At 40.1% G+C, this 15,040-nt stretch overlaps 1 protein-coding gene across 32 annotated transcripts in view; it reads left to right on the plus strand.

Annotated features, from left to right (window-relative positions):
* Positions 1–3,899: 3,899 nt before the first annotated feature.
* The window catches only part of NRCAM (neuronal cell adhesion molecule), a gene marked incomplete at both ends in the record, with an annotated part of 75,624 nt that continues 64,483 nt past the window's right edge, over positions 3,900–15,040 (plus strand). For 23 of the 32 annotated variants that reach the window (XM_080701849.1, XM_080701853.1, XM_080701856.1 and 20 more), the window contains 5 exons: positions 3,900–4,005; positions 6,241–6,258; positions 9,942–10,047; positions 12,823–13,019; positions 14,117–14,239. In XM_080701849.1, the coding sequence (XP_080557975.1) occupies positions 3,900–4,005; positions 6,241–6,258; positions 9,942–10,047; positions 12,823–13,019; positions 14,117–14,239 (550 nt within the window). The remainder of the gene's footprint in view (positions 4,006–6,240; positions 6,259–9,941; positions 10,048–12,822; positions 13,020–14,116; positions 14,240–15,040) is intronic. The other 9 variants (XM_080701878.1, XM_080701859.1, XM_080701864.1 and 6 more) reach the window with 1 other exon arrangement.

Consider the following 15,040-nt stretch of genomic DNA (forward strand, 5'->3'; position numbering starts at 1 on the left):
TGTATTTGATCGTCAGTTTGATTGAGCGCTGGGAACTCAGTGCTGTCCTTGGGCATTTGGATTTTCCCTTCTGAAGCCATGGGTAGGAGGCGTGGGTGATTGTCCATGTGTAGGATTCAGGGACTAGGCTGGACCATTGCTTCGTCCACCCTTAACAGAGCCTACGCACAAGATGATGTCGTAGCTAGCGGTGCAGTTATCTTACAAGTGCCGAGGAGAGACCACCTTTGCAGTTATGCTAGTTCATGACCTCTCAGCAGTGTGAAGATTGATTTATTCATGTCTCTTTAAGTAAGTGCTTCTCAATTTTCCTTAAGATTTTGATTTTTCTTTATAAAAATACTGTGATTTCATGCCAAATTATTTGTTCCATGTATACTCGGATACATGAAAGTATCGTTGTTCCAAGTACAACAGATACTTTCTTTCATATGAAATTATATTAAAGTTTTCTCTATCTTGGAGAACGAATAACAAATAAAGAACTTAGAAATTGTATATAACTTCTTTAAGATCTTCCAAGATTGCAATGTATTGGTGAGAATAAATTCAGTTAGCACAGCACAGGAAACAGGCAGGTATGCTAGCTGTGTCTCAGGTCAACTCTGCTCTTATATTGTATGTGGTATGTAAGATCTATTTCTTATAGTGTTGTTTGTGCCACTTATTTTTATTTTCGCTGAAACTTATATGTGAATTCAGAAGTAGAATATCAAAAGAAAAATCACGAGCGACCTGAGAAAATTTGATTGAATGATAAAGATGTGTTCTGCACAGAGAGAAAGGCAGTCTGCTTTATATTTTGGTCAGAAATAGTTGGATGAGCTTCTACACGTGCAACTCAGTGCTTACTGGGCATCGATGTTTGTATATCACAGTATAGAAAGTCAAACTTCCTGGCTTTTATATTTTATATGTGGTACTGGGGATGGAACCCAGGGGCTTTTCTACCTCTGGGCTATCCTCCCAGACCTGTTTTATACTTTATTTGGAAACAGGGTCTCACTAAGTTGCTGAGAGCCTCACTCAGTAGCTGAGGCTGGCTTCGAACCTGTGTGAACCTCCTGTCTCAGCCTTCCAAGCGCGGGGATTACAACCGTGTGCCACCACACCCGGAACTTCCTGGCTTTTAAATAAAACCACATGGTATGGATGCTTTACAAAATAATATTTATATAATTATAATGCTATTTTAGCCTCCTTTGGTATTTGCTTTGCAAGAAGTGCTCTACCAGGTTTAAAGCAGAGCTCAGTTGCTAGCAATATACACCTTATTGTCATTGCTTTATTTTTATAGATTTAATATTATTCCATACACAAACATGATATTACAGCTAATGGTAACCATATTGTCTAGATTTTGTTTTTCAATCTTAGCTTCAAAGATCTTTTTGTTGTTGTTGTTGTTGTTTGGTACTGGGGATGGAACCCTTCTACCTCCAGGCTACACTCCCAGATCTATTTTATATTTTATTTGGAAACAGGGTCTCTTAAACCAGCCAAGGCTGGCTTCGAACCTGTGCCGTCCTCCTGTCTCAGCCTCCCAAGTGGGGGATTACACACCTGGCTTAGCTTCAAAGATTTTAAGTCTCCTCTTTCTTCCTCTCAATCATTTTTTTCTTTCATTAATATTTTCCACTAGAAATATTTATTGACTTTCTGTCATGTGCCTAGCACGTGACAGCTGTGGGGAAGCAGCAGGGAACAGGACAGAGAGGGTCCCAGCCTGAGGAGTTTAGTGGGGAAGGTGGACCTTCTAAAAGTGCACAACTATACAAAGAACAGCAGTTATACAAATAATTCCGTAATTAAGATTGTGAGAGCTACCCCTGTAATACTATTCCTCTTGCCTGCTCCAGAGAGCCAATGATAGCCCCTGCCTTTCTCCATTAATGAGAAGATATGACTAAACCTTCCAATTGTAGGCGGGTTTTTGCTGTCCATCCAACATGTATATTCTATGTTTGGGCTCAGGCTCTCAAGTGAAACTTCCATATGCAAAGCAAGCTATATTCGTGATGGAAGAAGAACACAAGGATGAGGGAGACACAAATTCTTGCCTAAATGAATTGGGGAGAGAGTGTGGACAGCACACACACAAACACACACACACACACACACACACACACAATTTACTTATATATCTATACAATATATGTGATATATTTTTTGCTTATGTATTTATTTATTTATTTATTTGGTACTGGAGGTTAAACCCAGGAGCATTCTACTTCAGAGCTATCCCTCCAGCCCTATTGTTTGTTTGTTTGTTTTTCAGAACTGGGGATGGAACTCAAGGGCATTCTACCTCCGAGCAACATCCCCAGCCCTATTATTTATTTATTTTATTTCGAAACAGGATCTCACTGAGTTGCAAAGGCCCTCACTAAGTAGCTGTCCACAAACTGCAATCCTCCAGTTTCAGCCTCCCAAAGGCTGGGATTACAAGCATGCGCCACCACGCCTGGCCTATTTTTTTTTTTTTTTATTTTGAAACAGGGTCTACCTAAGTTACTGAGGCTAGCCTTGAACCCGTGGTCTTCCTATCTCAGCCTCTCTAGTACTGGGATTACAGGTTTGCACAACCAGGCCTGGCATATGTGGTGTTTAAAATGAGGAAGTTTAGGAATTCAGATGCAATTTAAAAATTTCTAGTCTGGGTGATCAGTTTATGTTTCTTGGAGGTGTCCTTTTAACTGACTTGGGAAAAATAAATAGGACTTAGATAGCATTTAGTGGATAAGGCATTCCAGGAAAAGGAAATAGGAAAAAAAATAGAAGGTGGGAAAATTTGAGACATTTTGAAGGGCTGACACAAGAAAGAAAACTAGAAACAAACCATCAAATAATAGTTAATATGGATATGGAAGGAGGTAAAGTTGGCAGAACAAATTGTGGCCTTATTACTGAGGTCTTTTAATATCTGCTGAAGGCTGGCCGGGCGTGGTGGCGCACGCTTGTAATCCCCACGCTTGGGAGGCAGAGACAGGAGGATTGCGCAGGTTCGAAGCCAGCCGTGCCCGCTGGCTTAGGAGACCCTGTTTCCAAATAAAAAAAGTATAAAAAATAGGTCTGGGAGTGTAGCCCGGAGGTAGAAGGGCTTCCAGGAACCCCAGTACCACCAAAAAAAAAAAAAAAAAAAATCTGCTGAAGGCTGTAGTAGACTTTAGTTGATAAAGTGTAAATGACTACTCCCAGTCTTTCTCCAAAGAAGACCCTTTAGGAGAGATTAACGCACACCATTAAGCAGGATGACCACAGTGCAGAAGGCCTGGACTCAGAGCCCAGCCAGCTCCGCAGCTGTGGTCAGGGTGAGGGATGCAGCTGGCCTGAACTGTCAGTGTTCATTTAGTAAATAAGAGTTTGGGATTTAATGGAAATTTTCAAAAATGCCCTGAACTTTCTCAGAGGTAACTTCCAGAATGGAGAAGGCATTAGATACCACCACCCTGAGTCACAAAGTGATCTCTTTACAACTGACTTAGAAGATGAGTTTTCCTATTCTGTTAAAGAAAGTCTTGGTAGCCTCTGCGTGCTTTTAACACAAATATTTAAACGAAGAACCATAAGGGTGAGAAAGTGGACAGATTTCGCCAGACATCACCACCAATATTTCTGAGCTGAATTTAGCTGATATATGAATAAATAATCACCCCAGTCTTGAGAGTTAAATATTTAAAAGTTGGCTCCCTTTTAGAGTTCATGTATAATACAGGGCTGACTTTCTGGGAGGCATTCTTCCGTTCTTCATTTCCTTCTTTTTAATCCATTATAACGATTATTCTTATTCCATCTCTTTTCAGTTCCCTGCATGAAAAATTATTTCACCATTGCATACGAGTCTTTTGTGAAAGAAGAAAAGGAAATTCAGCTTGTGGGTCTCAGCAGGAGTGAAGTTAATGCAGCTTAAAATAATGCCGAAAAAGAAGCGCTTGTCTGGAAGCAGAGCGCCCTTGATGCTCTTCCTGTGCCAGATGATTAGTGCACTGGAAGTACCTCTTGATCGTAAGTATTAATGTTGTAAAGCTCCCAGGCCCACAGTCAAAACTGCCCAGCATTTGCCATCACCCCAGCTGCATGGATGGTGACTGTGTCTGTGTACTACTACAAAGCTAATCGAAGTTGATTTGGCTTTTACCTTCAGTGCCTGGTGTTTACAAAGACTCACACCTTAGAAATGGTCATTGAAGCTGCAGAACACACTGTCCCTGCCCTTTCATTATCCTTCCTCCCTCTCAGGTGCCTTTTGTGTACCCTGGCAGGAAGAGTCTGAGAAGGAGGGAGTTCGGCAGCTGCTCTGATCCCCTCATCAGGTGGCTCTTTGTAGAAAGAGTCTCCCGCAAGAAAACCATGTGAACCACTTTATAAGTATCCTAGAGACCCCCACTGTCTCCTCACTGCGTCAAGTCTCCCTCCTTATGCTGAGAGCACTGGAAATAGATTGGAGGATGGACCGTTCCACCCAGAGTCCCTCTGTATCCCCAAACCACCCAGGCTTAATTTATCTTGATTCAGACAAGACTTTTATTTTGCTTCCTAATTTTGAATTCCAAATATATAAGTCTGGAACTAGAAAAAGTGTTTTAACTACAAGCCTAGTGAATCGTCTTTTTTGGTTTAAAGGACGTGATCAAAGACTAAAATGTGAAATTTTGAGAATAAGTAATGTGAAAAAAATGCTAAGATGCAGCAAATAATCACTACTCTATTTAGTCTACTCTTCCCCTGAATAGCAAAATATATGCCATATTCTTCCTGATCTAGGTGGCCTATTTGTGAAAAATAAAAGAGTATTCTAGGTTCCAACTGTTCGCTTTTCCTGCAATGGAAAGCAGAATTGCAAACCTGGACAGTTACTGTACTTCGGAGTTGATTTATCCTTTATCCCTAATCTGCATGACCTCTTTAAATCCATTAGCCTTCTGAATAGAACATCTGTTTGGCAAGCTCTCCAAGGTGCAAGGAAGATAGCACTTTCCCCAGGCTAGTCAATTGTTGGGAATTTATTTATTTATTTGCCATAATAGAAGGCAACTGCCAGTAGAAGGGACGCATTTTACACTATTCTCTCTTCCCTTCCTTTGCCATGCTGCTGTACAGCATGGCAAGATGTAATAATTTTCCCACCCAATGACCTCGATTTTTAATTTTAAATATTCATATTATATCTTATAAGCTACATTTATACATAATATATGTTATATATATACTTATACATTTTTAAAATTGCTTAAGTTTATTGGAGCAAGACTGACTAAGTAAGCATTTGCCCCAACAGATACAGAGGAAAAAAAGAAAAGCACTTGGGAGAAATGTTTTTGTTCCCTCCTGTGTTAAATATACTCACCCATAAACTGACTGCTCAGTATAACAATCAGAAGGAAGCAGGCACCTAGGGCTAACTCAATTACTGCTGCTAATGGAGACGAGGCATAACCACGATGAAAAGAAAATCTCTGTTAACTCAGGCGCTCCTGCATTGACCTGTACAAGTAGTGATGGCAGACAGCGCTGCAGCATGATTGGAACCCCGTGCGGATGTAATTTCTCCCCACCCCATCCCACACACCCTTTCTGCAGTACGGGAGCCTCTCTTTGGTGTGAGACCCCCGACTTCCCGGGCAAGGGAGGAATTTGGAAGCAGAAATAGGCTAACAGTCTACAAAGTTTAATTACTGACTTGGAGAGTCACCATAGAAATATAGAATTCTGAAATGAGTGTTGGGCTTGGCAGGGATGGTGTGTTGTCTTTGTAGTGATGGCCCATTGTTAGGTTTTATTTCCATATGCAAAGTGATGTCTGGGATAATAGGATCAGACACCACACAGTATGTGACAACTCAAATTAATTGTAGATTTCAGCTGTTTTTCAAATTGAACATAATTACTTGTCCAGCACAATATGCATGGGATGGAATTAGCTATTCCTGTTTCCTGAAAGAATCTCTCTTCCTCTCCTTTTCCCTCCCTTCCCCCTCCCCCTCCCCCTCCCTGTAGCATTGACTTTGTTCTTCTATATATTTCTGTGAGAAGCTGCTGCAGGAGCAAACAAAAAACATTAGTGCAAGTTTCTTCCTTTTGCAACATCACAACTTCGGCCTTTACTCTATAGGCTTTTAGGTCAAATTAAAAAGAGGAGATCCCCAATTTATCTTCAGGGTCCTAACGTTCTCATTACTAACATCTGATTTTCTTTAATTTCGTTTGCCCACTCACCTGATGATATTGATGGGGAAAAAGCAAAACTTCTTGAAGACTGTAAGTGTCTTTCTATAAATTATTAGGCAGTGTGAAAAATTGACTGTCTTTGTTTTTTGAATTAGTACTGTGGATTAAATGAGCAATGTTATGTTTTGTGATGACTGCCTTTTTATGCATGTGCGTTTGCTGTAGTTAAACATTGCATTTAAATACCAAGGTGCAGATATAACATACTACCTGCACGAATTATGAAGACTTGGGTATTATTCTTTTACCAAGATGCTGCTCTACTAACTTCCAAGCTTTGTTCACATCTGATGTAACTCAATGAGAAAATTCATAAAATTTAGAGACAATGATTATTGGTTCTAAATGCCATTAAATGCTTGCTGAAACAAAGATATATCTTTTGTTGTCTTTTAGAAGGTAGGTGCATGCAGATCAGGTGCACCCAGCTCAGCTGTTATATGCCTATTGCTTTAGCCTTCAGAACTGTGTAACCTGGTGTTCCTAGGTTCCATCAGTACAATAACCCAGCGAATTAAAATATTGCCTTGAGGTGAGCCAGAAGACAAGCAGCTCCCAATCAGATCATTTCTGAGCAACTTGCTCTAAGCAAAAAAAAAAAAATTCTGCCACCTCTGACAGCCAGATAGCATTATCATCTAGCAAAAATTATATATATATATATACACATACATACATACATATGGTTTTCAAGCATTTGAAAATGTCCTTTGATGTTGGTTTAGCCAGGAAAGTATTTAAAAATCACATATTACTGCTTATTATTGCAAATCATTTATTAATTGTCCTGTGACCTAAACATTGTTCAAAAAGATGCCTCTGAGCCAGTCATGGTGGTGCATGCCTGTAAATCCCAGTACTTGGGAGGCCGACAGGAGGATCACAGGTTTGAGGACAGTCTCGCTAGGTTGATGAGAGTATAATTCAAATAGATTGATGAGACACTATTTCAAAATAAAATGAAAATAGGACTGTGAGTGTAGCTCAGAGGTAGAATGTCTCTGTGTTCAATCCACAACCCCCCCCCCCGCAAAAAAAAAACAAGGTGCCTCCGGATAGCAAACTTCTGTTAGTTAAGCATAGCATCATAGTCAACTGAGCTGTAGATGAATGAAGAGAGGTCATGTATTTAAAACCATGACATTCGCGCCTCTGTCACTCTCAGAAAGGCATAAAGAGTTGGCTAGAGTCATTCCTAAAAGTTTTCTCCCCATTGCTTATATTCATCATTTTGAGAGTGTGGAATCTCAGGCTTCTTCCCATTATGCCAAACTCTGTAATCGTGAAGCCTGAAGGATGGGTCACACAAAAGTGAAGCTGGAGCCGGGCGTGGTGGTGCATGCTTGTAATCCCCGCGCTTGGGAGGCAGAGACAGGAGATCGCACAGGTTCGAAGCCAGCCGCTCTGGCTTAAGAGACCCTGTTTCCAAATTTTAAAAAGTATAAAAATAGTTCTGGGAGTGTAGCCCGGAGGTAGAAGGGTTTCCAGGAACCCCAGTACCACACACACACACACACACACACACACACACACACACACGTGAAGTTGGTCCAGATAAAAATGAGTTTGAAGCCGGGCATAGTGGTGCATGCTTGTAATCCCAGCATTTGGTAGGCTGAGACAGGAAGATCGCAGTTTGAGGACAGCCCCAGCTACTCAGTGAGGCCCTCTGCAACTCAGTGAAACCCTGTTTCAAAATAAGGAATAATAAATAGGGCTGGGGGATAGCTCAGAGAAAGAATGCCCCTGGGTTCCATCCCTAGTACCACAAAAAAAATGAGTTTGATTATAATTTCAAAACAGCAAATGCCCTTAAGCCTTTCTAATGCCGTGTACAAAGAATTTTACAAAAATTATTTCATCGGTCTTCCCACCTACTCTATGATATAGATACTATTTTAAACCTCATTTTCCCCCTGAAGAAACTGGGCCTTACAGATGTTAAGAAACTCGCTTGAGGTCACACAGTTAGTAAGAAACAAAGAGACAAGTTCTGAACCACCAGACCAAACTGCTAACCAGCAAGAAGAACTAAAAGAACAAGGATTCTGTGTGTGAGATGGAAGCTGGAAAGAGGAGCTGGCTTAGTTGGAGGATGAGGGAGAGATGGTACGTTGCTAGAGGAAAACCAAATTGATACCATCCAGTACCGTCCATATAATTGATGCATGGTGACGATAAACAGTTTACCTTTGGATCTACACTGTAAGAGGTACTTGGATATTCAGTAAGAGACACCTAGTGGACAGCAAGTAGACAGAATCACATGTACACTTATGACTTGAGAGGCGGAGGCATTAAATTTAGCCCCAGAAACAGTTAACCTCAAAAGAAAGAGACAAGGGCAGTTTGGGAAGATGCTTGTTGGCAGGTAGAAGAGGTTTCACAAAGGAGCACAGACTGTGGGCAGAGACCACAGGAAAGACCCAAACGCGAATAACTTAAATGATCCAAAATATCAAAATGCACCAATAAACTGAGAGTCTGAGGAGGGCATTGGGGAAAGTTGCAGGCACAGGGAGAGCATAAGAAGCAGGGCCACTGTACTGCAAGGCTTTGGGGGTGCCATGTACATGTGGCCTGTGCCAGGTTTCTCAGCCTCAGCACTACTGACACGGGGCCAGAGAGGTCTTTGCTGGGGGTACTGTCCTGTCCATTGTAAGATGTTGAGAAGAATCCCTGAACTCTTTTTATAAGAGGCCAGTACCACCACCCTTGTAACAACTGAAGTTATCTCCAGATATAGCCAAATGCCCCTAGAAAGGCTAATGCAAACTGCCCTGGTTAAGAAGCACTGGTCTGTGCACTCTGCCTGGAGCTGAGCCAGGCAGTGGTTTCCAGCAGGAGTAGTGGAGAGTTTTGTTCTTCTCCCTGCTTTGTGCTTTCCTATTTGCACCGTTTTGCCACTTTGAGCCACAAAAACAAGGATCAAAATAGATGATTTCTCCAGTTGCTTCCTGTTCCAAGACTGAGTTCACAAGAGGAAAACATGATGATCTTAGAGCAACCTAAAGAGCCCTAGCAACCCAGATACCATCTTCCTTCAGATTTGTTTTGGGTCAAAACAATTCCCCCTTATAATTTTATAAAAAAAAAAAAGAATCAGATAAAACGTGGAAGAATGAAATGGGAACATTGTCTCCTAGAGCAGAGAACTTCAATTCCATCAGCCTTCCAGATAAGACAAATTTTTTGTTCTTCCTAGTTCACTTCCTGGCTTTGACAAGGCATATCGAGTCTCCAATTTGATGATCTTTTAAATATTAACTTCTCAAATGGATGTGTTCCCAACATAGATTAATTTACATCAGCATACTGATGAACTGTAAGTTAGTTACTCTTTCCTAAGAGAGACTCAAATCTCTCCTAAAAATAAAATTTTATTGAAAGACATCATTTGTATCAAAGAAATCAGAAGAATTTCTCATTGTTACATCAGAAAAAAATGTCTTAATATTAAGCTTATATTGGTAATTATTTCCCCAGAATTTTAGTGTGGAAAAATGGACTTTGAGAGTGTGTAAAGTTACCAAAAGGAAATCATGTCTTGACTTGAACTTTTAGTTGAAAATCTTTTTGTGCTGCCGTAGTAGAAATTATTAGAACTATTTGGAGCATATTTAGTCTAAGGCAAGTGATTATGATACAGAAAACAATAATTGCTATTATTAGAATTGATTTACTTCTTTGTCATTCTTTCTCCTGAAATTAAGTGGTACAACCTCCAACCATCACTCAACAGTCTCCAAAAGATTACATTATTGACCCTCGGGAAAATATCGTAATCCAGTGTGAGGCCAAGGGGAAGCCTCCTCCAAGGTGCGTGTGTTTTCTGCTTTCTTGTAATGCTGAAAATAAGTCTGGGTTTCTCTGAAAGCAATGAAGCTTGAAAATTCTATAGAGTAAGATAGGCTATGTAGAGTATTTTCTTTTTCAGTTGGATATTTCTCAGTGTGACCGACTAGATTACCTTTGGTTTATCGAACCATCTCTCTGGACCATCTCAGCTCTGCAAAAACACTGAAGGCAACTTTGTAGTTCTTGCATCTCCCTAGAGTATCAGTTGTATGTTTTTGCTTTTGTTTATCAGCTTAATTAGAGCCAATTTGTTCTTCTTAAAACCTAGATTATTGCATTTCTATGTTTATACTTTTCTGCAAAATGTGTATCATTTGTAGGAAGAGTAGGAAGAGCCTTCTAATTCTGTCTCAGATGCTAATGGTCTTTGACATTGCAAATCTCTTTTCTCTGGGAAGAAAGTTCCCTCATCTGTTTAAAGAAAAAGAAGTTGAATTCTATAACTTCCAAGATCGCACCTACCTCCATAGCAGCTCATAAAGTAATCTCAAATGGTTTTCCAGACTTGTCAGGGTTCAGTACTGAAGATTCTCTTTATGGATCTCGGCATGGACACTATAAAATCCAGTTCAATCAATACATTTTTTTTTTTTGTGGTACCAGGGGTGGAACCCAGGGGCCTTCTACCTCCAGGCTACCCTCCCAGACATATTTTATATTTTTTATTTGGAAACAGGGTCTCTTAAGCCAGCGGAGGCTGGCTTCAAATCTGTGCGATCCTCCTGTCTCAGCCTCCCAAGAGCGGGGATTACAAGCATGCGCCACCACGCCCGGCCAATCAACACATTTTATAAGTGGAAAATGGATACCAGTAATATGAGATAACTTACATAATAATTTATAAGTAATAAAGAAGTGAAGGATTTATTAACTATTACAAGTACCTGAGAAAAATTGACTGGCACTAAATCTCTATAATATAGCAAAATATCCATGAAAAATTTGCTTCAAAACAATATTCTGCCATGTTGCTGGAAACTCTGCTTGCACAACCCTAATGTATTGTCTTTTAATAGAGCTCCTCTTCAACTCAATGCTCATTTAATACCTCCTGTAACTCTCTGTAAGGCAGGATTTCTTCTCCTCAGCACGACTGACATTTTGGGTTGTGTAATTTTGGGTTTGGGACTGAAGGTTGTCCTATGCTTTGTGGGATATTAGCAGCATTCCTGGCTTCTACCCCTAGGTGCCAGCATTACCACCACCACCTCCTGTCCTAGTGTGACAACCACTGAGATAAGGATAAGTTGTGGGAAGGGGAAACCAGGTGGGCCCAGAAAACACTGTGAAGTTTAGAGATGCATGCGTTTTTATATTCTTGGCCATCACTGATTTGTGACTAGTAATGAAGCACTTAATTCCTTGAGCTCTGTGACTTGTATATGAGGCTGTCGTATGCATAAATAAAACTGAGAGGAAGGAATCTCAGTTGAAAGTTTGACATACCTTCTAGGAATTCACAGAACCATTGGTGCAGTGGTGCATGCTCATAATCCCAGTACTTGGGAGGCTAGGACCAGGAGGATTGCAAGTATGAAGCCAGCCTCAGAAACTTAATGAGGCCCTCTTTCAAAGTTAAAAGATAGTGGATATACCTTAGAGATAGAATACTCCAGGCTTTTTTTTTTTTTTTTTTTTTTTTTTTTTTTTTTTTTTGGTGGTACTGGGTTCCTGGAAGCCCTTCTACCTCCGGGCTCCACTCCCAGGCCTATTTTATATTTTTAAAACAGGGTCTCTTACGCCAGCGCGGCTGGCTTCGAACCTGCGCGATCCTCCTGTCTCCGCGCGGGGATTACAAGGGTGCGCCACCACGCCCAGCTACCCCAGGCTTTAAAAAAAGGAATTCATAAAAAATCATCTCTAGAATTTAAAATTTCTAAGATGAAGCTTATATAGAATTACCACTTTTAATGACCAACATTTTTTACCCCATACTGAGGATGAAACCCAGGAGCATTCTACCTTCGAGCTGCACCCCCAGCCCTATTTTTATTCTTTATTTTGAAACACGGTCTCACCGAGTTGTGAAAGGTGTCATAAGTAGCTAAGGCTGTCCTCGAACCACCATCCTCCTGCCTCAGCCTCCCAAATGCTGGTATTACAAGCGTGCTCCACCACGCCCAGCTTAATGGCCAACATTTGAAACACCCATGAGCTTGTAGCTCTTCTCCTCCTTTCAACCTATACTTTCCATTTTGGTAGTTTGAAATGAGTCTGATCAGTGTTCAACACATCTAGATTTGTGGAGGCCTTGCTTCTCACATTTCAGCCCAGAGAAAGTGGTTACAGTTAGCGTATCAACTCTAGGGACAATGGTGTTTACAATAAAAATGAGAATAAAAGCTCAAAAAGAATGTGCTTGGTAGACCTGTTTCCTCTGTCATCGTAGATAAATGACAGGGAATTTGTGTTATCTTTGGACCAGTTTTAAGGAAGACATTTGCCTCAAAATGTATGTTCAGCATGATTCAGGGCAACATCTTAGGGATGGGAACCTATTATTGCTCTTTTACTGAATATTAAAATTTAATAATCATTTCTAAAAATCCATAAAACTTATAGGAACTTGTAAAAAAGTAAGTAACCCCATTTTTTCTGGGGCATTAATAAATTTCATTTATTTATTTTTAATTATTTATTGGTGCAATGTGTTCATACATCATAATGGGATTAAAAAAAAAACTTGTGTAGACATACAGAGCATTAAAAAATTTAATCCTTGATGTGTTTGGGCAGCTTTTCCTGGACACGGAATGGAACTCATTTCGACATAGATAAAGACCCTCTGGTCACCATGAAGACTGGCTCAGGAACACTCGTAATCAACATTATGAGTGAAGGGAAAGCAGAGACCTATGAAGGAGTCTATCAGTGCACGGCGAGGAATGAGCGTGGAGCTGCCATCTCTAATAACATTGTCGTCCGCCCATCCAGTAAGTGAGACTTGCCACGCTGGCGGGAACCTTTGAAAGTGTCACCCCAAGACTCACATCTGCTATATCACCAAAATACTCTGACAAGAAGGCAACGGCCTTGCTTCGAATATTCCTACTTTGTTTTCATGGAAATTATCACTCCTTTCTACTTTTCCTGAGCAAGTTCTCCAGCCTCCTTTCCCAAACCAGCATGTCTTTTATTCAAGTCCTGAATAAAAGATCAAGGCTGTTGTTTTTTTTAAAAAAGCAGTTCTTCCCTGGATTGATCTGATGGTTCATTTTGCATAGATCTAATTATTTTTTTACACGTACTTTATGTAAAGCAAAATTCCTACAGCTGGAAGGAAATGCATTCAGTAGCAGAAGTCTAAGTGTCTTACGTCTCTTAAGGTTTTTGTTTCAAAATTTCACTGGAAAGAGTATCTTCACTATTGATATTATTGTGACTCTTTTTGAAGTGGCCAGAGCCAAAATTCTCCCAACAACCTCAAGAGCATATAATTAAACAGCAGTAACCATTCAAAGTTCTGGTCATTTTGGAAACTTTTACAGTTACATGTGTAATATGTGTTTAATACAGAAAACTTAATTACAAATAAAAATAAATTTAAAATTACTCATGAATCTTTCTGTTCAAGGAAATAGCCCTTGCTCAAATATTTTTCCATTCTAAGCAAATATGTATGTATATAACTAAAACCAGCTCATTCTGAAATGCTATTTTATAACCTTTACTGAACTTATTGGCATATTATATATATTCTCATATCCATTTTATAAATAAGTATACTTGCATAATACTGTGTCACATTGAAATGTTTTCTATTCTTTGTAGAGAATGTGCTAGTATTGAAATTAAGTGTCTTTGAGATGATATGTTTAGTATAAATTCTCAGACACAAAATCACTGACTCAAAATTTACATTATCAATGTCAGCCAATGAGAATTTAAGTTATTTTTATTGCTACTTAATGTACATAAATTCCAAATAACTATTTCCCCAGATGTTTGGTTTGTCTTTATTTGTACTGCTCTCTCTTTTTATTTTTCTTTACAGAAATAACCCACAAGATGTTTTTTATTTATTTAATAGGGTCACCATTATGGACCAAAGAAAAACTTGAACCAATAATACTTCAAAATGGTCAATCGCTAGTACTTCCCTGTAGACCCCCAATTGGATTGCCACCAGCTATAATATTTTGGATGGATAATTGTAAGTTTTAACAATAAGGACTTTAATATCTTCAAGAGTCTTATAATTATTTGCTGTGAAAATAATTTCCTTTTGTGATTCATGACGTGTGTATAAAATGTGTTCTTAAAGGAATCTCGTGATTCATAAAGTGGTTTACAGATATTCGGGGGGAAATAGCTGCTCATTTAAATAAATCACATGTCATTTAATTCATTCACTTAGTTTTATTGAGCACTTACTATATGGCTGAGCACTGCAATAAACCAATAATCCACTACCACTGAGCTTACATTCTATGTCGTAAAAGTGGATGGGGCTGGGGAAGGAGGCAGACAATAAGCACATCTAGAAGATCTGTGTCAGTTGACAGTAAGTGTTATGAAGGGAAAAACAAGGTTTTAAGCCCAGACATAAAGGAGTGAGAAAGCAAGCCAGACCCCAGATATCTGGTGGAAAGGGAGCACTGGCGCCAGCCCTCAGGCAGGAGCATCCCTGGTGTGTGTAACAAACAAACAAACATGGGGCGGAGAGATCCCAAGAGCAGTGTGTGGACAGGGTCAGGGAGGTCACAGGGACTCCGTGGAAAAGGCTTTGGCTTGTGCTCTGAATGAAGTAAGCAAACATTGAAAGTGTGAGTTTGTCTGAAACGCACAGTAGTAGTATCGCTTCTGCTCGTGCCTGGAGAGAGGAGTGGACAGAAGAGAGGCGGAAGGCAGCCCTTGAGGCACGGGCGGATGGTGTCTTGGGCTCAGGCGTTAGCAGAGTGGGTCAGAGCTGGACATAGTTGGGAGATAGAGCCCAGGGATGTCTTGGGGTGGG

The sequence above is a fragment of the Muscardinus avellanarius genome (genome assembly GCF_963383645.1).
Source record: "Muscardinus avellanarius genome assembly, chromosome: 9".
Taxonomy (NCBI): domain Eukaryota; kingdom Metazoa; phylum Chordata; class Mammalia; order Rodentia; family Gliridae; genus Muscardinus; species Muscardinus avellanarius.